General features: G+C 40.9%; 2 protein-coding genes and 1 non-coding gene across 5 annotated transcripts; 2 read left to right on the forward strand and 1 right to left on the reverse strand.

Moving 5' to 3' along the window:
• The first annotated feature begins 959 nt into the window (after positions 1-959).
• On the forward strand, positions 960-6752 carry LOC115671426 (sucrose-phosphatase 1). Of its 3 annotated transcripts, none has more exons than XM_030592987.2 (9): positions 961-1117; positions 2278-2355; positions 2437-2736; positions 2915-3016; positions 3130-3324; positions 3413-3703; positions 4261-4447; positions 6003-6049; positions 6137-6752. In XM_030592987.2, the coding sequence occupies exons 2-9, from the start codon at positions 2296-2298 to the stop codon at positions 6230-6232; spliced, it is 1278 nt and encodes a 425-aa protein (XP_030448847.1). In that variant the 5' UTR covers positions 961-1117; positions 2278-2295; the 3' UTR covers positions 6233-6752. The 3 variants fall into 3 exon arrangements, with proteins under 3 accessions (XP_056158895.1, XP_030448847.1, XP_030448846.1); XM_030592986.2 differs by having other exon boundaries at positions 963-1117; positions 2281-2355; XM_056302920.1 differs by lacking the exon at positions 6137-6752 and having other exon boundaries at positions 960-1117; positions 5666-6048.
• A 547-nt stretch (positions 6753-7299) lies between these two features.
• TRNAC-GCA (transfer RNA cysteine (anticodon GCA)) lies at positions 7300-7371 on the reverse strand. The gene has a single exon. It is a non-coding gene; the product is annotated as a tRNA-Cys (tRNA).
• A 13796-nt stretch (positions 7372-21167) lies between these two features.
• LOC115671577 (uncharacterized) lies at positions 21168-22331 on the forward strand. The gene is made up of 2 exons (XM_030593209.2): positions 21168-21708; positions 21843-22331. Exons 1-2 carry the CDS (start codon positions 21579-21581, stop codon positions 22046-22048), a joined length of 336 nt encoding a protein of 111 aa, XP_030449069.1. The 5' UTR covers positions 21168-21578; the 3' UTR covers positions 22049-22331.
• The last annotated feature ends 76 nt before the right edge of the window (positions 22332-22407 follow it).

A 22407-nucleotide genomic window follows, 5' to 3' on the forward strand; every position in this document is an offset into this window, starting at 1 on the left:
TGTCCACCAAAACTTGATCTCAACTGCTGGGATAACTTCCAATTTGAATAAATGATCTCCCACGATCTGCTCGTGTTTACTATCTCCACTTCTTGCTCATAACTTCCTGTTGTCACGATTCACGTGGCTGGGTTGTGATCTTGCCGATTTTCGGTAGCTTCAACATTTCCCGAAATGTAAACTTTTCATGTTTCGGTAAAATTACCGATTCTCTCCAGTCACAGAGTTCGGGACATGGTGCCACTCACGCTTACTACATTCCCGAATTTTATCCAAACGTACTACGACTGAGCTCCATTGTCCATCGGATTTTGACATTAAACCGACGTGACATCCATGCCGATTTTGTTGTAAACACAAGGCCAACTTAGAATCAAAGGTTTATATACTCGGATAACCATCCAATGTCTCTAATTCATGTGCGCACGAGCGGCAATGCTGCTTCGATCCCACTTTCAGGTGCCGAGCTGGATTTGCCTCGCGTAGGATTTGAGTGCAGTGTATGGCCGTTGTTGTTGCGCTACCAGGGGGATTGTTGCCCGCCGCGAGGGAGAACAACGTGGGTTGTTCATATGGTCTTCAAAAGGTTGATTTAAGGGATGAGGTAGCTCGATATCGAAACAATAACCGCGTTCAATCAACTTGGTGAAAATAAATACCCGATTTTTGGCTTGTTAATCATGTATAATCGCATTATAAATTTTGAAAAATACACAAAATACGTCTTAATCAATGATTGCGATTAATTCGGTGTACTACTCGTACGCCGCGAAAGTGTTACCCAGGCGGTGGGGGGACCCTCACGCAAGCGCGCGACAACCGCAGTCGAGTTGAACAAGTGTCCAAAAAGAACCCGTTTTGGCCCCATTTGGCCCATATCCGTGCCCGGTCCCGTCGCTTCGCTTCGCTTCGCGAACAAGCGCCAACGAATTTGCATCCGATCCTCCTCCTCCTCTTCCTCCTCCTCCGTCTTCTTCTCCCTTTTATCACTTCGCCCGATCGCTGGTCCACAAATCCCTCTCTCTCTCTCTCGCTCTCTCCCGAGCACGTCCGTCAGCAGCGAGCGCGACTCCATTCCCGAGCTTCCATCGGCTCACTGGCAATCGCATTCCCCCAGGTACTCTCCCTCTCTAGCGCGAGAAAACGTGATCGGATCGTGACGTTTCTGTTTTACGAGCTCGGGTCGAGGAAGAGATCCGTAGGAATTTTGATTTGGAGGATTCCTGAATCCGTTATTTCTGTCGTTCGCTTCGATTTGGTTCCCGGAAGACGACGACCTGATCGGGAAATCTCTTGCAACGTTCCCGATCTTCTTTCCGGGTGAATGTCGCTGGTGCGCGAGCGCACGAGGCTTGTCTGCGCTTGAGAATTGCGCTTCTTCGCCTTTTCCTTTTCGGAACGTCTCTCCCTTTTCCTCTCCCCATCCCGTCGGAGCTGTCTAGCTTCGCTAGGATAAGCAATTAGAGCTGAATAGAATGATGGCGCTCGATGGCAGAAACATGCACTTGTTCGTGATATGTTCGCTCATAAGGATGAGAGAGAGAGAGGGGGGGGAGAATTTCTCGCATAATGGGAGTAACTTAAAGGAGAATGGCTCTATGATGACTTTGGTGAGCTATGACTGCTCATCAGGTTCCTTTACCATTCGTTTCCGCGTTCTTATATGTGAGCTTGGTGCTTATTTTGGCTTGCAGCATCACTTTGCTGAATTAGTAACGAGTTTACCTTATTAGCTTGCTCAAAATGCTGCGACAACTCTTACCGAGATGCCTCCTCCTGGAAAATTGCGCATTTATGTAGACTTTTTTGTTTTGCTCTGCGGTGCATGTCCATGGTTAGGGCCATATAGAACCGGGGTTCTTGATGAGACCAATTGTCATTTAGGGTCCTGAGTTTCACTCTTTTTCTACAAATATCTTCTGGTGAATTGAAGGTTCCTCGTATTCAAAGTATCATTTTGCAAGATTCTGCGCGATCCGGTTTCCCTATTTGTGTGCGATCTGGTCTGTCTTTCTAATTCGCGTCAAGAACTTGTGGTGCTTTTGAAGCAGCAAATGACAACCGAGAAACCTATTAACTTCTCTCCCCTTAAAGAAGGATAGGCCTTGTTACAATCACAACATATAGCGCGTAGTCATGTGATTGATTGTTCTTTATATCCTCACTTCTCTATTTTACAATCTAGAGAAACAAGTCAATGATAAGAACTTGCGCTGAATCTGTACTACTTTTTGTTATTTACTCATTGGATGCTAAAACTTTGCTCTATTTCACTAGAAGGTTGAACCAAGCACTATGGAGCGGCTCACTTCTTCAGCGAAGCTCATGATCGTTTCGGATCTTGATCATACAATGGTAAGTTGTGTAATGGGAACTTTAGATTTACATCAGCCCAGTTACTTTATGTAGTTTATCTCTGAACAAGAGGCCCTGCAGGTTGACCACCATGACCCTGAGAACATCTCCCTGCTCCGATTCAATGCTCTATGGGAATCCAGCTACCGTCGTGATTCCCTCTTAGTTTTCTCAACTGGAAGGTCGCCAACCCTATATAAACAGCTGAGAAAAGAGAAGCCCATGTTAACTCCAGACATCACCATAATGTCTGTTGGGACTGAGATAACCTATGGTAACTTGATGGTTCCAGATGGTGGTTGGGAAGAAGTTTTAAATCAGAAATGGGACCGAAAAATTGTACAAGAGGAAACAAGCAAGTTTCCTGAACTTTCTCTTCAGGTGTGTCTCATGCATAAAAGCTTCTTTCCAAGGAGTCCTCTCTGTTTAGACATGCAAAAAAAATTTATTGCTCCATTTTCTGTTTATGCGCCCCCCAGAAATTTTTTTCTTTTGTGTCATATAGACAATGATACGTGTCACATTAAGAAGACTAACTGACTTTTGCTTGTCAATGTAGTCAGAAACAGAACAAAGACCACACAAGGTTAGCTTCAACGTTGACAAAAGCAAGGCTCAGGATGTGACGAAGAAGCTTTCAGAGCTTTTGACAAATCGAGGGGTAACAATTTATTAATCTCCTAGGAACTTGTTGTTTAGTCAATTTCCTCTCTCTTCCTCCTTAATGTATGCTTATGTCACTGGCAACTTATAGGTCTCTTCTTTCCCTCTCAGTTGGATGTCAAAATTATCTACAGTGGAGGAATGGATTTGGACATATTACCACAAGGTGCTGGGAAAGGACAAGCTCTTGCATACTTGTTAAACAAGTTTAAGGCGGAAGGAAAGCTTCCTAATAATACCCTTGTTTGTGGCGATTCTGGAAATGACGCTGAACTATTCTGCATTCCAGATGTATATGGTGTCATGGTCGGTAGTTTTGTATTGCATTAATTTGTATTGAACTTGTTTTGCCTCTGCTAATCATATTTATTTCATGGACGTTTTGGATGTGTAGGTGAGCAATGCTCAAGAAGAATTGTTGCTGTGGCATGCTGAAAATGCCAAAGACAACCCCAAAGTCATTCATGCCACAGAAAGGTGTGCTTCTGGGATCATTCAGGCCATTGGTCATTTTGGACTGGGTCCAAATACATCTCCGAGGGATGAGGCCGACCTTTTAGGCTCTAAAATGGAAAATCTCAGTCCTGGTGGTGAAGTAGTGAGATTTTACTTACTGCATGAAAAATGGAGACGCGGGGAGATTGAGAACTCTGAGAGTTACATCACAACTCTGGAAGCAGTTTGTGTGCGTCTCATTCCTTTCTACTGTACTTATTTCATTAAGAATAGGTATAACCTTTCAATGTATGCAAAAGAATCCATTTCACATGCTCTGACAAGTACTTGCCAGTTGCTACGTACATTCAGAGCAATCGATCTGTCGGTACCTAATTAAATTGTATCTAGCATGTATTCTGGTTAGGCAGACTAGCGGCTTAGGGATGTCCGAGCCAGAGGCGATGGCCTTTGTCCTGTATTCTTTCTTCTGGTTCTAGGTCTTAGAGGCTAACGGATGTTGAAGACAATTGCATCATCATAATGGGCTCGTTAGAACCCAAGTTGCATTTGTTGACGATGGACTGCTAATATATACTGCAACGGTTTTAGGTGGGCCTTTACTTTTTCCCATCGCTGTGTCCTTGGCATTCTTCTATGTTCTTTCACAAATATGAGAACAGCTATTGTGACCCGGGGAGTATAAAGGGGAGAGATGAGAAGGGTCATATGCACACAAGCATTTTTTCCGAGCACGACATGTGAAATGATTAATAATCATCTTCTCTCTTTGTCGCCTTTGAACAGCAACCACCTGGGATTTTTGTCCATCCATCTGGTGTTGAGCAGTCTTTTCGTGAATGCATAAGTGCATTGAAGGGGAACCATGGAGACCAACAGGGGAAACGATATCGAGTTTGGGTAGATCAAGTATTTCCTACGAAGATTGGTTCGGACACCTGGCTAGTGAAGTTTCAAAAGTGGGAGATGCATGGTGAGACCCTTTTCTTAATTCCATTCCTCTTTGAGTGAGGTGGTACAGATTTTTTTGGGTCCATTATAGTTCCCATCTTTCAAATTTCTTATATATCATTCTCTTTTTCCAGCTCTCCAGTTGTCTTAAACTTTTTATTTTGGTTTTGCATCATTGTTGGTTTCTTGATATTGATGAGAGAACTACTGTATGATGTCCTTCAAAGCTTTCTGCAAGTTTGTATTATATACAAATTCACACCTGCCCATCATAATTTTGCTCTCTCCAGAAATTACTGGCATCGTTTAGTACATCATAAATTGCATTCCTTCAATACTGCAAGATTACAACCTTTGCTGGTTTAACAAGAGATTGGGCATTGGTGTCAGCATAATTCCTGTGATTTATTTGAAGGCATAGAATACCTACTATTGACTGATCAGGGAGATGGAGCTGGTACTCAGTCATTCAAAAATCGTATTTTAAGATGTGTCTGGAGATGGTTTGAAATTGTCATGTCCATGTGATATTTAGGACGAGGTAAATTAAAGAGGATAATATAAGTCTGATAAATGGGTTATGAATGCCCATTTGACTTAGGTCTGGGTTGTTTTCCGCTGCTCATTGCATGGTTCTTGTGGAGAACAAAATCATTGTGAGTTGCAGTCCTGCTGTGTGCAAGAATTCATTTCATAGAGAGAAACATAAAAACTTACATTAGGTTTACTGCCAGTGTAAGAAATAATTTACACACTCATCCATTGGATTGTTGACATGTTGAAGGATTCGGTTATAAGACTAACTCCAAATACATATGTCACCAATGCAATGGTGAATGTGTAAGGAATTCTTTTACACTATCGTGACCTAACAATTATCCTTTTCTTTATTAGTTTTACCGTGAGAACTTAATCAACTCGGATGAAAGCCTTGAAATTTTGTTATTTAGTAGTTCCAGGAAAGACCGTCAATCAATGATAAACCATCTCACATGTTTGATTATCTTATATAAAATAAAGTCCATCTCATTCATGATGATGCAGCAATTTCAGGAGATTAAATGCTTCATTGCTTATATCTGTTTTCTTAGTGATTTTATCTCATGCCTATTTAGCGTGAGGTTCACATTGGGAGATATCTCAAATGTTGCGATGTTTTAATAAGTGTGAAGAACCATCTGAACTGAAAGGTTGAGATCTGGCATGATCCATAATCTACAAGTTTGGTAATTCTGCACAGTTGAAAATTTGACCTGATGATGTAAGGCTGGCAATGCCATTCTGATGGGCAAGTTGGTCGTTTTTGTCTTTCCATTTTGCAAAGTGATTTCTTATGATAATTACCCTTATTTGGCAACCTTAGAAGGAATTTTACTTTGATGGATATAACTTGCTTTCCTTGTTTGAGATCGCTTCTGCATTGAGCTCATTCTCAAAGTTTTCCCATCTATTAGAGCCTAAAAAGATGATGGCATACAATGAAACTAAGTTGGTGACCAATTTGTGGCTTTTCTACATATGTGTTGCTCTAATCTTGACATCTCATTGGCCTTATTTTTGCTTTCTGAATTTTTAAGGTGAGGAGCAGCAGAGTTGCTTGTGCTCTGCTGTATTGGTTACAAAGGTAAGGTTTTGCAACACATCTTGACACGTGAAATTCTTGCTTAAATGCGTTCGAGATCATTCAGGGACGACAATATTTTCATTTCAGGATGCTGACGGTTTGGATGGATGGACATGGCTACATTTGCATCAGACATGGTCATCGGTAGCAGGAGCGAAAGATCATCTGACCTGGCTTCTGTGAAGGCTTCAAATACTTAACAAGTTTATAGTATGACGATCGACTGAAGATATATTACCGTGCTTTAATAATTTATGTATGATACCACAATGAAGATGGCTAAATACATGATTTCATCTGCGAGGAAATCTCATTTAGAGAGGCAAAAATGCTATTGAATAAGAATTGCATGGTATCCATTCAGTCAGGACCACGAGCCTGTGAATGAAGGTGAATAGAGATAAGAGATCTCCTTCAAACAAACAAAACTGTAGGAGCTAGAGCCGAGAGCGAGAAGCTCGTACTGGAGCTTCTGGACCAGTTTGAGGAAGCTGGAAAGAGATTCTAAATACCGGTAACAAATGATGAAAGTATTCGCAGAATTAACTGAACTGACGAAGCTTTAGCAGGCAAAAACCACTCTCTTCCTTGACATTTTGGTTTGTGCCATTGTGCTTTTGAGTTTTGAACGACGACGACATGAGATCAGTGTCGAGATCCCCCTAATAACTTGTATTCTTTTTATATGTTAAGTTCTGTCGAAGCCCCCCGTCTTTGCTTCTCTGGTCCCCAGTGTCCGTCGACTGTCATCAGCTTAGCGACCTTCCCGCTCAAGTTCATCTGTCCATAACATGGCCAACGATAACGATTATCTGCGTTAGGAGCGAGCTCAATCCTCAAGCCGTGAGGTTAGGCATTATCGGAGAGAGAGAGAGTGCGGTAATCCTAAACAAAGAGGAAAGACCAACTAAGTTAAAATGGAGTGAGCGAATAAAGGAGCCGGTGACAGGGAGTGAGGATGAATCGTTAAATTAAAGAGCAAATGGAGCTTCTCCGATCTGCATTGTTTCTTCTTTTTCCCCTTTTCGTGTAAAGAATCGGGTCAAAGGACATTTATTGATCATACTTAATAAGAAAAGAATTATTAATTATCGCAAATCATAAGCAAGAAAATACTCATGGGAAATTTCAAACATTTTTTTGTGCAACTGTCTTAATAAGTGCTTCGAGGAGATTATTTATGTTTAGTTTAAAGTTCCACATCGGTTGAAACAACAAAAGATTTCCCAAAATTATATGAAGGACAGGAGAGGGCCCAACCGGGATCGAACCGGTGACCTCTTGATCTGCAGTCAAATGCTCTACCACTGAGCTATGGACCCTCGCTTTGGCCCTTGTTTTTTCTGTTTTTATTTTTAAATATTTGACATGACCCATGTCTCAGCCTTTCATAACCTAACTTTCCCATGGATTAATCGATGACACGTGCACCTCCAAATTAAAAAAAAAAAAAATAGCTATAAGTTTACTCGACCCAATTCGAGGTAAAATTGAAGCAGTAATTTCGTTTGCAGACATCGATGTCATCTAATTCATGCTTGTGCTCCAAGTTAATCACGAATTATCCATACTAATTATCCAATAATCAACTAACATGGATTACCATGTCGATATGGTGCACTGAGTACTTTGTTTTTTTGGTCATAGGACTGAGTACTTAACACAATACGATCTTCTCCAACTCACAAGCTACTCGATCTCGACTTTGAAATTATTTCTTTTCGAAATTCGTGTCGCTCGAATATCTTTTTTTATAAAGATTAAACTAGAAAACGTTGTCTCGAACGCTTGTAATTGAGTATTTGATGTACGTTTTTGAAACTTCGGGCGCGTTTGTCTAAAAATAATCACTTGTATCGCTCACAAGAATGGATGAACGTAAAATTTTTTTATCATCAACGAAAATGTTTAAACATAAATTGTTGTCGATAAAGAAATATATTTCATTGACTAATTATTTTTTTGTCAGACATTGACTAATTATTTCAAGCGATCATTTTTAGAGAAATATTTTTTGAATCATTTATTTTCTACAAAATAAACGGAGTTTTAAGTTCAAGGTCGATTCAGAATTCGAGCTTGACTTAAGCTTAATTTGAAATTTCTCTTCTTACAATAAAGCCAAATTGGGAGGAGCTTGATCAAGATGAGTTTGGAATTCTAACTCCATAGAGACAGGGGACATCAAGTTGAATTGAGCTCACGCAAGGGACACTCCGCTCCACTAAATTTGATGCCACTAAATCATGATCACACAATTTCTGGAATTGACGTAGCTAGTCAGGACATTAAAGGATTTTCAACCTAGAAACTGAATGTCACCTGTTTAAATATCACCAATTGTGAGCTACTGTTATGAAAGGCTGGTTCATAGATTTTACAATTTATTCTATAGATCTCCAGATAATCGGGCCTTTGCTATTGCGCCCCTCGATTATAAAACGAAGAACAAGAAGAAGATAGCAAGGCCTTATTAATAACATAATCTAAGACAAATTAAAATTCCCTTCAAAAGATAATTTACTACATTTAGAGGACGTCACACCATAGAGAGCGAGATTATTTTTACATGGAGAGGATGTCCATGTCAATGCACACAAAAAAACATACATAAGGATTATGTAGATGAACATTTTGAAGTCACTATTTAACTATAGTAAGAAAGGGGGAGTATATTTTTAGAATATTGACAATGCAGACGTCTCATATTTTCAATTTGAACCCATGAAATTATCATTAAACAGATTACACGATACGATGCAATTAACACGATAAAAATATAACCTCTTATAGAAAGGTATAAAAAATAATTTGTTCAAGCATCTATCAATGTATCTAAACTTAATAACATCTTATTAACATGGGCAACGCGAACCCGCCTTGAGAAATGCATTAGAGGATGTCATTTAAAGATTTAAGGGGTTAATCCACAATTCTGCCTGCTCCATGCCAGGATCTTGACTAGACTTCGTCGAAGCATGTTTAACTATGTGTTGTGTTACCATATCTACGACAGGACGGAGTTCGACGATATAGATAAGAGGCTCTTCTACGGTTCATCTACAAGACTCACCTGTCGAGCAGGGACGAAAGTCGGCCTTAGTAATCCAACGGTGCTGAGAAGGACTGATTCACCTGATCGTAATCGACCGTAATCACTTGTGTTTCGTAGAAACCCTTATACAAAGTAGGGTAAAAGGTTCACGGTCGATGGGTGGCTGAGCAACCGGTCCTCGAGATCTATAGAAACCCGCCAGAGATAAGTAAAGACCGCATGTCACGGTCACTCATCTCTTCTTCAATACGAAAGAATGATGAAAGAAAGAGAGAACATATTGAATAACATATCTCTAGATCTAGATATGCGCTTTGCTTGGTCAAAAAAGCAAGAAGCATGCAGAGTTAACAGCCGAATGGAACTCCCCACACGTGTCGAGCGGAGGCCTCGAGGGGCTGACACGTCCGGCAGGGGGAACCTCATCATCCCATCGACAAATCATAAACACCTTATCCCACTCTCTCTCCGTCACCATCGCCTCGCACTTCTCAGCTTCATCTCTGTCTCTCTGTCTCTCTCAGACGCGCAGAGAAAATCGGAGAGAAAAGCGCGTTAGGGGATGGCTCTGAGGATGCTGTACGGGGTAGTGTTCCTGTCCCTGTCCTGCGCCTGCTTCAAGTTTCTCCACCTCATCCTCCATCCTGTCTTTTACCTCAATTCCTGATGAACGGACCCATCCATGTTCAGGACATGTTCGAGTCCTTCTTCACAGTCCAGACAGCACCCACCTAGAACAAGATGAAGAAGAAGAAGACTCTCCAAATGGGGTGGCTTGGTTTTATCATTTCTTTTACTTTTCCCGCTTCAGTTTGTGAATACATCAACTCATGAAGATGGTGCGAGTGCGCGGAGTCGGGGCTCTCTGGATTTTGATGCGCGGAGTGCGGCTCTCTCTGCATCTCTCTTCCGTTTCTTCTTCCCTTGTTCTTGTGCTTTCTTTTTTTCCCTTCCTTTCTTGGGGAGATGGGGGAGATTGTATGTAGAAAGTTATGATGGATTGAAGATTATGTTGTGTTCGACTTAGACCCTTTGCTTTACTTTCATGCTGATTTGGATCTTGGGTCTCGCGGGTGTCGGTCTAGCCTCCATGATTATTGTTCTTTGATTTAATTTTGCTGCTCTCGAATGTGAAAAGGTTAAAGGTGAAAAACTAGACATGAAGTTAAGCTCAAATGTGGGGAGGGGATGTGCTTAGTAATGATGTTTGAGCAGTAGGAGCAGCATCAATGGCTTCTGATATTTCAGGCAGTCCTACATTCACAATTTTTGGAAACATATAAAAAGTGATTTTCTGAAGTAGTTTTTACACGAACATTGATCTATATATAGAGCGGCAGGACCTGTGGTTTGCGCTTTTTAGAAACCAATTGCTTCAAGCTTCCCTTCAAAATTTAACAAAATTACTTCAATTTAAAAAAGAAATGAAGAAATTGTATAACCTTTCACTTGTCAATCCTAAAGGTTTAAGGCGTTTCGGGCTTAAAAGAAAAGTCGAAGTCCATTCGTTTTAAAATTTAAATTGTGTAAAAAGTAGATCCTAAATTGATATACAAATCTTTTTGTTCTTTTTCTAAATCTAAGCGTTTGTCATTTTCATCCAATAATACTATCTTAGTCTATATCTGCAAAATAATTCGGCCGACCAAATGCCAACATTGGGCCATGAAACTTGCAATTGCTAGCGTAAGCCAAGCCAACTAATATGCACCAATAATGGGTCAAACTGACCCATCTGATTGTCCCTTCTATGTGCATAATATATTTTAACTCAGTAAACTATCGCCAACTTAGCAAAATGGGCTTTAATAATAGGGGGCGATATGATGGGCGGTTTATGAACTTTTGTTTAATGTAGTTTTTTAAACTTTTTTTTTGTTCGATTTAGTTCTTGAACTTTTGAAATTTGGTTCGATGCCATCATTTCGTTAAATGGAGTAACGGGAAATGCTGATATAACACTTGACACAATCAACTTGTGATTAAATGTCCATGTTCGCACCGAATGTGTCCGAATGGATGGTCCAAATGCTTTCGCGTGTCTATGTTCATTCTTTTTCATTCTTCATTGCACAAAAAATTATTTTTTTCGCTTAAAAAAATCATCCAACACGAAGTAAAATGTGCATCTTTTGTGCCCACCATCCATCGCCACCATCGCTTGTCATGGTGGTTAACCCCATTACAAGCCAAGCTCAAAATCATCATACCAGCACGATGGCCGCCGGTCTGAGCGGCGACGATCCCACATCCAAGGCGTCCCGGCCTCTTGTATGGGTCTTTGACATTTTTCATTCTAGGGTACCGTAGCCTCTTGGCTTCGGATTCGAGGTCGGTAGAGAGAGGGTAAGGATGGACAAACAACGAGGTAGTGGTGATGCACGGCGGGTCGCGGTGGTCAATTGGCGGTGTAGGCCATGGAAGTGCAGTAAATAAGATGAGCCGGCGGTGGAGGACATGGAAGCAGAGGAGGCATAAGACCTGACAATCCAGATCATGTTATGGGGGGCCTCTTGACGCAGCGTTCCGCGAATAATTCAAGCAAAACCTTGCTTAAAGAGAAAAATCTCGAAATTCAATATTGATGATAATAATGTTCTGTCTTCAAAACAACCCTAAACACCCTTTTATAGGGGTTAAACCTAATTACAATAGGAAACCTAATCATAATAGGAAAGTTACCTAATCTAAATTGGAAACCTAATCATAATAGGAAAGTTACCTAATCATAATAGGAAAGTTACCTAATCTAAATTGAAAAGCGTAAAACATCAAAATTAGGAAACTGCCTTTTTAAATTAACTCATAAAAAAATCCAATGTCGTTGATCGGGTCCACCGGTTCTAGTCACATCACTGTTTCGCCTTCCGTTTGGACTTCTGCCTGTCCAATCGGTCCAGAAACGCATCACTAATAGATTCCGCATCATTCTCCTCCACTTGAAAAGAACTCGTCCTCGAGTTAAAATCAGGATTTGGATATAACGGCTCTGTGAACTCATGAAACAGTGACAAATCAGCAACATTAAAAGTGTTGGATATGCCCATGTTATGTGGAAGGTCTATAACATAAGCATTATCGTTGATTTTCTTGCTGACAGCGTAAGGTCCATACTTCTTTGGATGTAATTTACTGTAAGATCCAGCTGGTAATCGCTCTTTACGAAGAAAAACCATGACTTGATCACCTACCGTAAACACCTGCTTCCGCCTGTGCTTATCTGTTGCAACTTTATACTTCTGATTAGCTTCCTCCAGCTTCTGTTTGACTTCACGATGCACCTCCACAATTTGTTTAGCCATATGATCCGCTGTTACACTTTTATTCGCTTGCTTAGGCAACTGTACCAAATCCAGAGTATGCTGAGGCGCCTTTGTATAAACAACAGAAAAAGGCGACCTGCCAATAGAACTATGAACTACATTATTATAAGCAAACTCTGCTTGTGATAAAACAACATCCCATTGCTTCGGCTTATATCCACAAATGCTTCGAATCAAGTTTCCCAGAGTTCTATTAACCACCTCTGTTTGCCCATCAGTCTGCGGGTGAGCTGTGCTACTGAAATTCAAAGATGAATCAAACAGTTTCCATAAAGCCCGCCAAAATTGCCCTAGAAATTTACTATCCCTATCTAAGGTAATAGACTTGGGCACACCATGCAAACGAACAACTTCCTTAAAGAATAAATTGGCCACACTTACTGCATTAGAAGTTTTCCTACAAGGAAGTGCGCCATCTTGGAAAATCTGTCAACCACAACGAAAACAGAATCCACGCCTCTTTGTGTTCGTGGTAAACCAAGCACAAAATCCATGGACAGATCTTCCCATATATTGTTAGGAACAGGTAAAGGCATATACAGACCTGTATTCTTAGATTGACCCTTAGCAGTCTGGCAAACATAACACTTTTGTACGTACCTACTGACATCTCTATGCAACTGGGGCCAGTAAAATCGCTCCCGGACTGCAGCAATAGTTTTATCATGACCTAGATGTGCAGCTAATCCACCATCATGTAAATCGCGAATTACCTTCTCTCGTAATGATGTTCGAGGAAGGCAAAGCTAGTTGCTACGCATCAAATAGCCATCCTGCACATAAAATTCTTGTACATGTTGACCAGCAGCACATGACTCCCAAATTTTTCCAAAGTCATCATCATCTGCATAACAGTCTTTCAACTGCTCAAACCCCAAGATGTCTTGGCTTAATGTAATCAACAAGCCAGCTCTCCTACTCAATGCATCTGCTACGATATTATGCACACCTGACTTGTGCTGTAATCTGAAAGGAAATTTTTGCAAGAATTGACACCATCGCGCATGCATATCTTTGCTAATCCTTTTCTGACTATTTAGATACTTCAAAGCTTCATGATCAGAATAAAGGACGAATTCTTTCCCAATTAAATAATGCTCCCAGGTCTTCAAAGCCCTTACGACAGAATAGAATTCTTTATCATAAGTGCTCCACTTCTGCCTTGCGTCACTGAGCTTCTCACTAAAATAGCAAACTGGTCTGCGCTCTTGAGATAAAACAGCTCCTATACCCACTCCACTAGCATCACAGTCCACTTCAAACAGTTTATCAAAATCAGGTAAAGCAAGAACATGTGCAGTACATAACTTCTCCTTTAAAATAGCAAAACTATTCTCAGCTTCCTCTCCCCATAGAAATTTGCCTTTCTTCATACATTCAGTAATTGGGGCTGCGATAGTACTAAAATTCTTAATAAATCGCCGATAAAAAGTAGCCAACCCATGAAAACTCCTAACGTCAGAAACTGTTTTAGGAGTCGGCCACTCTCTTATTGCTCTTACCTTCGCCTCATCTACCTCTATTCCTTCAGCAGTAATAATAAATCCTAAGAATAATAGTTTATTAGTTAAAAAACTGCACTTCTTAAGATTAATATACAGCTTATTAATCTGCAAAGCTGTCAACACCTCCCTTAAGTGCAATAGATGATCCTCCTCGGTCTTACTATAAATCAGGATATCATCAAAATAAACTACAACAAATTTGCCAATAAAAGATTTCAGAACCTGATTCATAAGCCTCATGAAAGTGCTTGGAGCATTGGAAAGTCCGAAAGGCATCACCAACCATTCGTACAACCCCTCCTTTGTTTTGAAAGCTGTCTTCCACTCATCTCCAGGCCGAATTTGAATCTGATGGTATCCATTCTTCAAATCCAGCTTCGAGAACCACTTAGCACCGTGCAACCTATCCAGCATGTCATTCAATCTTGGAATTGGAAACTTGTAACCCACGGTTATTTTATTAATAGCTCTGCTATCTACACACATCCGCCAACTCCCATCTTTCTTAGGAGTCAACAAGGCCGGAACAGCACATGGGCTCATGCTATTCTGAATGTGTCCCTTTCGCAACAACTCCTCCACCTTCTCTTTTAGAATCTCGCTCTCTTTTGGACTCATCCCTGTAGTGCGGTAAATTTGGCAGACTAGCACCAGGAATTAAGTCTATATGGTGCTGAATATCACGCATAGGCGGCAACCCATCTGGAATCTCTTCAGGCATCAGTTCGCTAAATTCCTTCAATAAAGGTTTAACTGATTCGGGCTACTCCTCCACTTGTAATTCAGCCTTAGTCTCAATTGCTTGTTTTACGACCAGCACGTGAATCTGTCGGGTCTCCTTAACCTCAGCTTCAAATTTCCTCGTAAGGGTAAGGAAATTATTTTCAGCAGCTTGTTTTCCTTTGTTCTTTAGTGGCAGCAACGTATACTTCACTCCATCATTCACGAGGTTATACTGATTGCTTCTTCCCGAATTCTGAGCATCTACGTCAAATTGCCAAATAACACATAACATACATCCATGTCTACTACATCACAATACAGCTCATCATGATATTTACCGATGGAAAATGGAATTTTGCATCGTTCAATCACATGAATGCTTTCTGCTCCAGATTTAATCCATCCTAACGTATAGGAATTAGGATGCTTCTCCACGGGTATCCCCAGCTTCTTCACTGCCTCCTTCCCAATGATATTCTCCATACTTCCACTATCAATAACCACAGCAAAGATCTTTCCCAGAATGGTGCACCTGGTTCGGAATAACTGATGGCGCTGCGAATCATCTTCTTGTTTTGGGGCCAACATCATTCTACGCACCACACAGTTTACTTGCTCCTCTTCTTCATCTTCAAAATCATCGTCCTCACCATCTGGCGCACAGCAATATCCATCTTCCTCTTCTTCTCTCGCTTCTACGTTTACGGTCTTTCTCTGAGGGCATTCATTAGAACGGTGCCCAGGCTGATTACACCTGTAACACTTTATCGCGGCTGGTTTAGTATAAGGGTTAGGGTTCGCAGTTTTCTGTGCTTGCGTTCCCTTATCCCTCAGCTCGTTCATAGAGCGTTTTTCTACCGCCTTATCTTCTTGATTTCGCCCTGCGTTAAAGCGATTATTGAAACTGCTCTTTTCTATCGAACAGCTCGAGCTGCTACCTCGATAATTTTCGTAGCCTCTTCTTCCCCTATCTTGCTGCATCAATTCTGCCTTCATCGCCATATTCTTGGCTTCAGTTAAATTTCGCAGAAACTGCACTTCAATTTTATCTCGAATGAAGGGTTTCAAACCATCAAGATATCTGGCCACCTGCTGTCCCTCCGTCTTTGATAAATTATTCCGCTCCGCCAATCTCATAAATTCGGCCGTATACTCATGCATAGTCCGATTGCCCTGCTGGCAACGTTGGTATTGCTGGAACATAATCTGCTCATAGTCGGGTGGAAGGAATTCTTGCTTCAGCAGCCTTCTCATCCTAGTCCAAGTCCGAACTCTCTCTTTCCCTTCTCGTTCCCTTCTATTCTGTAATCTCTCCCACCATGCAGACGCACCGCCCTTTAATCTACAGGCTACTAATCGCACCCTTTTCTCACTAGGGGTCTCCATATAGTCGAAAAATCTATCTATATCAGTAAGCCAATCCAGAAATTCTTCTATGCCCAGACTACCATTAAAATAAGGGATATCGACTTTCAATTTAAAGTCGTTACCTTCACAATCGTCATAGCGTCGTCTTCCATCTCTCCAATCATATCCTCTTTGAAATCCTCCATGACGACGTCTGCCGCCATAATCAGCACGTTCCTCATCAAAATTTTCAGTTTCTTCTTCTTCCAAACTCTCTGAAAACAGAGGGTTATTCTGCCTGTGGACAGGAACAGGCCTATCAACAGGATCACCGCGAGCAAGATCTGCACCCGGCCTTCTGTCATTCCGTCGATTCCGGTTCACATCAACGCCGAGACCTTCGAATCGTTCTGTTAACTCGTCAAATCGTTCTTCGAAACGACAAAGACTTTGATCGAATCGTTGATCCAAGCGCTCCATTAAACGCCGCTCCAAACGTTGCAGCGCGTCGTCCCCAAGGGTTAGGGCTCCAGTCTCCTGAACATCGTCACGAAGACCACCGCCAGTCGCCATAGGCTTTGATACCACCTGACGCAGCGTTCCGCGAATAATTCAAGCAAAACCTCGCTTAGAGAGAAAACATCTTGAAATTCAATATTGATGATAATAATGTTCTGTCTTCAAAACAACCCTAAACACCCTTTTATAGGGGTTAAACCTAATTACAATAGGAAACCTAATCATAATAGGAAAGTTACCTAATCTAAATTGGAAACCTAATCATAATAGAAAAGTTACCTAATCTAAATTGGAAAGCGTAAAACATCAAAATTAGGAAACTGTCTTTTTAAATTAACTCATAAAAAATATCCGATGTCGTTGATCGGGTCCACCGGTTCCAGTCACATCACTGTTTTGCCTTCCGTTTGGACTTCTACCTGTCCAATCGGTCCAGAAACGCACCACTAATAGATTCAGCATCACCTCTAATGCTGATTTGGCAGCCACACCAGCAGAAAAACACATGATTAGCACTGCAATTAAAGAAAAGGAGAATTACCAAACAGTCTTAAAACTATTGTAATTGTGCCAATTCAGTTATAAATATTTGTTTTGTACCAATTGAGTTTTAAATATTTTGCTTTTATGCCAATTCAGTCCATCTGACCAATTTTGGTTAGTCAGAGCTTGCATGAATGTCAGCCGTCCTACGTGGCACGGCCAACGCTGATATGGATAATTTTTTAATAATTTTTCGATTTCTTTTCTTCTCTTTTTCCCATTTTTTCTTTCTTTCCTTTTCTTTTGTTTTTCTTCCCTTCATCTTCAACCTCTAGCCGATTAGGCCGAGGACCGGCGAGGTCGGCCCTACCCACCGCTAGCGAGGGCGAGCCTCGCTAATGGCTAGTGAGTTCAAGCATCGCCTAGTCATGGTGAGGTTGAGGCTAGCCCTCGCCAGCGGCTGGCGGGGCCGACCTCGCCAACCCCCACCTCTGGCCGGTTGCTGGAACTGGCAAGTGGCTAGAGGTTGAAGATGAAAAGAGGAAAGAAAAAGAAATGGAAAATTAAAATAAATAATAAATAATAATTTTAAAATTTTAAAATATTATTAAAAATTGTCCACGTTAGCGACGACCGTGTCACGTAGGACGGCCGACGACCGTGTCACGTAGGACGGCCGACGTCCATGTCAGCGTCGATTGGCCAAAATTGATCGGATGTATTGAATTGGCACAAAATCAATAGGTTTAGAATTCAATTGGCACAAAAAATGTTTATAACTGAATTGACATAATTGCAATAGGTTTATGACTGTTTTGGTAATTTTTCCTCAAAAGTACATGGACGAAATAGAACAAAAACAGAATGTAGGGATGATATTAAGCAAAGATTCAACGACTGCTTATGGCATTATCCCTTAGAAATAACCATTAGAGACCGTCGTCTCAAGGATGGCATCACAAATCAAGTGCACGCGCACACACAAAAGCACATGCAAGACAAATTCGCACATACTATGTAGAAGGAATATTTCACTTTCTACGGTCGCAAATCCTCACTTCTTCTCTTCTATTTTTCACCTTTTGGTTGTGACTTGGCATCCAAGTTTTTCACTGTCCCTTATGAAAAGTATGGATGCATTGAACTTGGATGGGATAGACGAGTCTTTGTTTATCTTCGGGGTCAATTTGCACAGATAGAATTTGCTACGCCACGTTTATGAAGACATTAAAATGTCCAAAACATGTGGTTGTTGGAAGGGTTCCTTCTAGATAATGGCCCGACAAAGTCTTGGTCTATACAAAAGCAAATTACTTGGGCTCTCTGATTGACTCAATTGCCCTTGCTCAATAGCTTGGTCATATCACTCTTTTCGAGGAAAACTGAAAATTCTACTGAGGCCAAACAGGCTCGATCAGATCAATTCCATGATCTCAGGATGCTGACACCTATGTTGCCTGCTCAATATTTGCTTGCTTAGGCTGCCTGAATGGACATAGCTTGAACTGGACTAAAGCACAATGTTGTTTGGCCAGAAAAGGAGGTGCAGTATTAGGTTTCGAAAGGAAATTGGAGTTTTTTTTTGGGTAGAAAAGCTCTTTCGACCGTTTATAGCTTCTGTGGTATGAAGTTTGTCATAGCTTCTTAGGCTGCTATTGATCCAAGGGAAAGATCGGGATTGTGATAGAATAGGATAAAAATGCGAGAGATTTGTTATATTCTATGCATTGTTCGGTATGAATACGTTAAAGGATGAAAAAAACTTATCATATTGTGTGTGCAAAAAGACCACCACCTGTGGTGATTGTTGGGAAAATGTGTTTGTAGAAAATGGAATCGGAAAGTAGTCGGACTTTGAGGCGTGTAATCACTCTCTTTTGGGATTAATTTGCCTCACGAAGTTGCTATAGGTTACTGGCAAATTTTCTTCATGATACAACAAAGTTACAATGAGAATACTAGATAGCAATTTCAGTATTTCTCCTAAAACTCTCTGCGAAACAATTGAGAAAATGGATGTCTCGTTTTTCTCTTAAGGAAGACGAAAATGAAAGGAGTTTTGTTATTTTTTCTATTGAACAGAATTGTCCAATATATATAAGCAAATAGAACACACCTCTTGCTGTCTAACTGCCAATACGGACACATCCATTCATGTTCAAAAAATTACAATTCGGACATAATCCTTCGTGTCTGAAAAATTGCCATTCGGACACAACCGTTCATGTTTGAAAAATTACAATTAAGAAAAATTACAATTCAAACACTACTCTTCAAGCATGAAAACTGTCAATTTTGGACATACCTTTTCGTGTCCTAAAACAGACAATTTTGACTGAACAGTCATTAGAAAAAAATAAAAATAAAAATAGATTGTTGATTAAGGCTTATTTTGGTCCGCGGCGTGCATGCGGGCCAAGTGCGCGTTAAAATCGCACACCTGCACGCAGGTATTGTGGGATCTAGCACATTCACCCATTTTCTCTATTTATAATAAAGGATAATACCTTAACTTATAAATAGACTAAAACTTTCCTTTCTTCCTATGTGGGACAAGGAAATAGCCTTTTTTTGTTTATTTTACAAACAAACACCAACGGTGATAATCGCCATTTTTTGACAACTTCCTCCATAGTGGGAATCACATGACCATGGCGATCGCCAGGGATGTTGCCCCTGTCACGGTGGCCACTTGAATAGATTTGGTTCACTAGAGGACTCGCAAGTGACGATAACATGTGGCGATTGACGTCGACTCAAGGTGCCACCACCGTTGGGCGGTTGCCAAAGCAAGGTGACCAGAACGATGGTTCACAGTGCCCAAATCTGACCATCATGCTTACGATTGTAGTGAGTGAAACTCTCGGGCGACTATCGTCCGATGACATGGACGCCTATTGAGTCCATCTGATCAATTTTGATCGGAAATCGCTGACGTGGACGTCGGCTGTCCTACCATACCAGTGCTGACGTTGACATTTTTGAAACAATATTTTGTTTTTTCATAATTTTTTTCTTTTTTATTTTTCTTTTCTTTTATTTAAATTTTTTCCCTTGACTTAGGCCGGCGAGGACGTCCTGGCCCCTACTAGCACTGGGTGAGGACGTCGCAGCCCTCACTGAGTCTGGGCGAGGGCCATAGCGCGCTTGCTTGGCCAAATCTGGTGAGGGCATTGCAACCCTCCCCAATGCCAAAAGTTAAAAAAAAAAAAAGCAAGAGAAGAAAAGAATAAAAAATTCAAAAAATAGTAAAATATTATTAAAAATGTCTACGTCATTGCCGGCCGTGCCACGTAGGATAACCGGTGTCCACGTCAGCGATTTCTAGCCAAAATTGGTCAGTTGGATTCAATTGACAAAACATGAAAAGATTTAGGACTCAATTGGTATTGTTAAAATGTTTATGACTGAATTGGCACAAGAGCAAAAAATTCATAACTTTTTTTGTAATTCTCCCCAAATAACCCAAGAAATCAGGAGCCATCCACTTGTTAGATTTTCCTTCAATGTACAAAACAAGAGAGAAAATTACAGAAAAAAAAATCCCTAACCTTGGTTATTTTTTCTTGCAATTATGTGGATTAACTCAAGAATACCACCCAAGTGATAGTCGAATGGCAATAACCTTTGCATGTCCGCCCATGAGGTCCGGACAAGTCCCTAAAACGAGACGAACATCTTCACGTAACATACACCTCAAGAGTATCCCTAAAATTAGCAAAAACACAAACAGTAAAAATTTCTCTCATCAAGAGGATCCCTAAAATTCAGAAGATGTGGAGGAGTCATAACTGAAATTGAAGGGACCCAATCAAATCAAAAACCAAACCAAATGAAAGTCAAAAGATATGAGAATCTCAATTTTCCATAAGAATGGTCAAATCACAATTACTGTGGATGGTGTCGACATGGTTTTGGCAGCAGCAGCCTTAGGCCTTTCCATACCATCGATAACAATTGACCAAGTGGAGTTTGTTTCGCATTTGTTATGATTCGTTTCCAAGAAAAAGAATGGTGCTCACTTGTTTTCTAGGGCACGCACGCCTTTGGACATACAAAAATAAAGATGGGTTGCTTACCGATTACATGAAAAACGAAAGGGTCCTTGGATAAAAAAACGATATTTTTCTTGGGAAAAAAATGCAAGAAAAATTAAAAAAATCAAGTCAATTTCAGGGGTCGCCAATCTCTAGGCATCGGTCAATCAAAGTTCTTTCTTTAATCTTAGTTTGTATCTTCTTCTCCTCTCCTCTCACTGGCTGATTGGGTAGATGGTCATGGTTGCTTCTTTGTGTGAACCGCCCATTTTTAAAACCCTTAAATGATCTTCTCCTTCTTCTCCATCTTCTTCGTTTCTCTCCCGGTCCCCACGCACCAACTATTGAAAACCGGAAACTTCTCATCTTCCTCGCATCTTCTCCCCAATATTAGAATGGAGAAAGTCATTCAGACCCCTCCCTTTCTTTTCTGTCTTTCCTTCATGAGTCTCAAGAGACATCTCTGATCCCATAAGTTTTGCTTAGAGATCAGAGAGAGAGAGAGAGAGAGAGAGAGAGACAGAGACAGAGAGAGAGATGGAGAATTCAATGGGAGCGGGGTTGTTGGCGGTCTGTGCAGTCTCAGGAAGCGTAGCCCTCATTGCCCTTCAAGTCCAGAAGCGCTTGCTCTCTGATTTCATGAAGAAGCTTGAGTTTGAACTTCAGGGTATGAATGAATTCTTCATTTTCTTCTCTCTTTTTTTCTCTAGGAAAAAGGGTCATGAACATGATTAGATCCCTTCCATTTCCTTTCCTGTAAGAAGAATTTATTTTGGAATATCGGTTCTTGTCTTGCGTTAGGATTAGGATCATCGGAGAAGTGCGAGACCAGAAAGAAGGTCCGGTTCGCGGAGGATGTGATCGAGCCGTTGTCGGACAACAGAGAGTACAGGCGATCGAAATGCCTAGCCAAGACTGCTCGGAGTTTCGACATGCCGATGAACCGGCAGGTTCTGTATAAAGGGCTCGCCCAGGATAGGATGCACAGGGGCTGCAATGCATTGTAACATACCTAGCTGTTCTTCTGCTTTAGTTTCGAGGATTTGGGGGTCTCTGTTCCTTTTCTCTTTCGGGTGTATAAACTGTAAATAGAATCTCGGGCTTTCTGTGGCCTGAAGCAAAACTGCTTCAGCATCTGTCAAGGAAAGAAAAAGTGTAGATTTCTGTAGTTCCTTGGCGATGGGGGTTTGTGCGTTGACTTGTTATGTCAAGAATGTGTTGCGCCTGATCTACATGGAAATGGAGGCAATTGAAAAAAGAATGCGACAAAAATTAAAAAAAAGAAGAAAGAATTGCAGGATAGTTTACTGCGTTTCTTGCTTGTGGGTCTCTCTCTTATTATTCTAACAATTACACGATGAAGTGT

This window comes from Syzygium oleosum, unplaced genomic scaffold (genome assembly GCF_021117445.2).
Source record: "Syzygium oleosum isolate NSW1041296 unplaced genomic scaffold, Sole_v2.1 Sole_v2.25, whole genome shotgun sequence".
NCBI lineage: Eukaryota > Viridiplantae > Streptophyta > Magnoliopsida > Myrtales > Myrtaceae > Syzygium > Syzygium oleosum.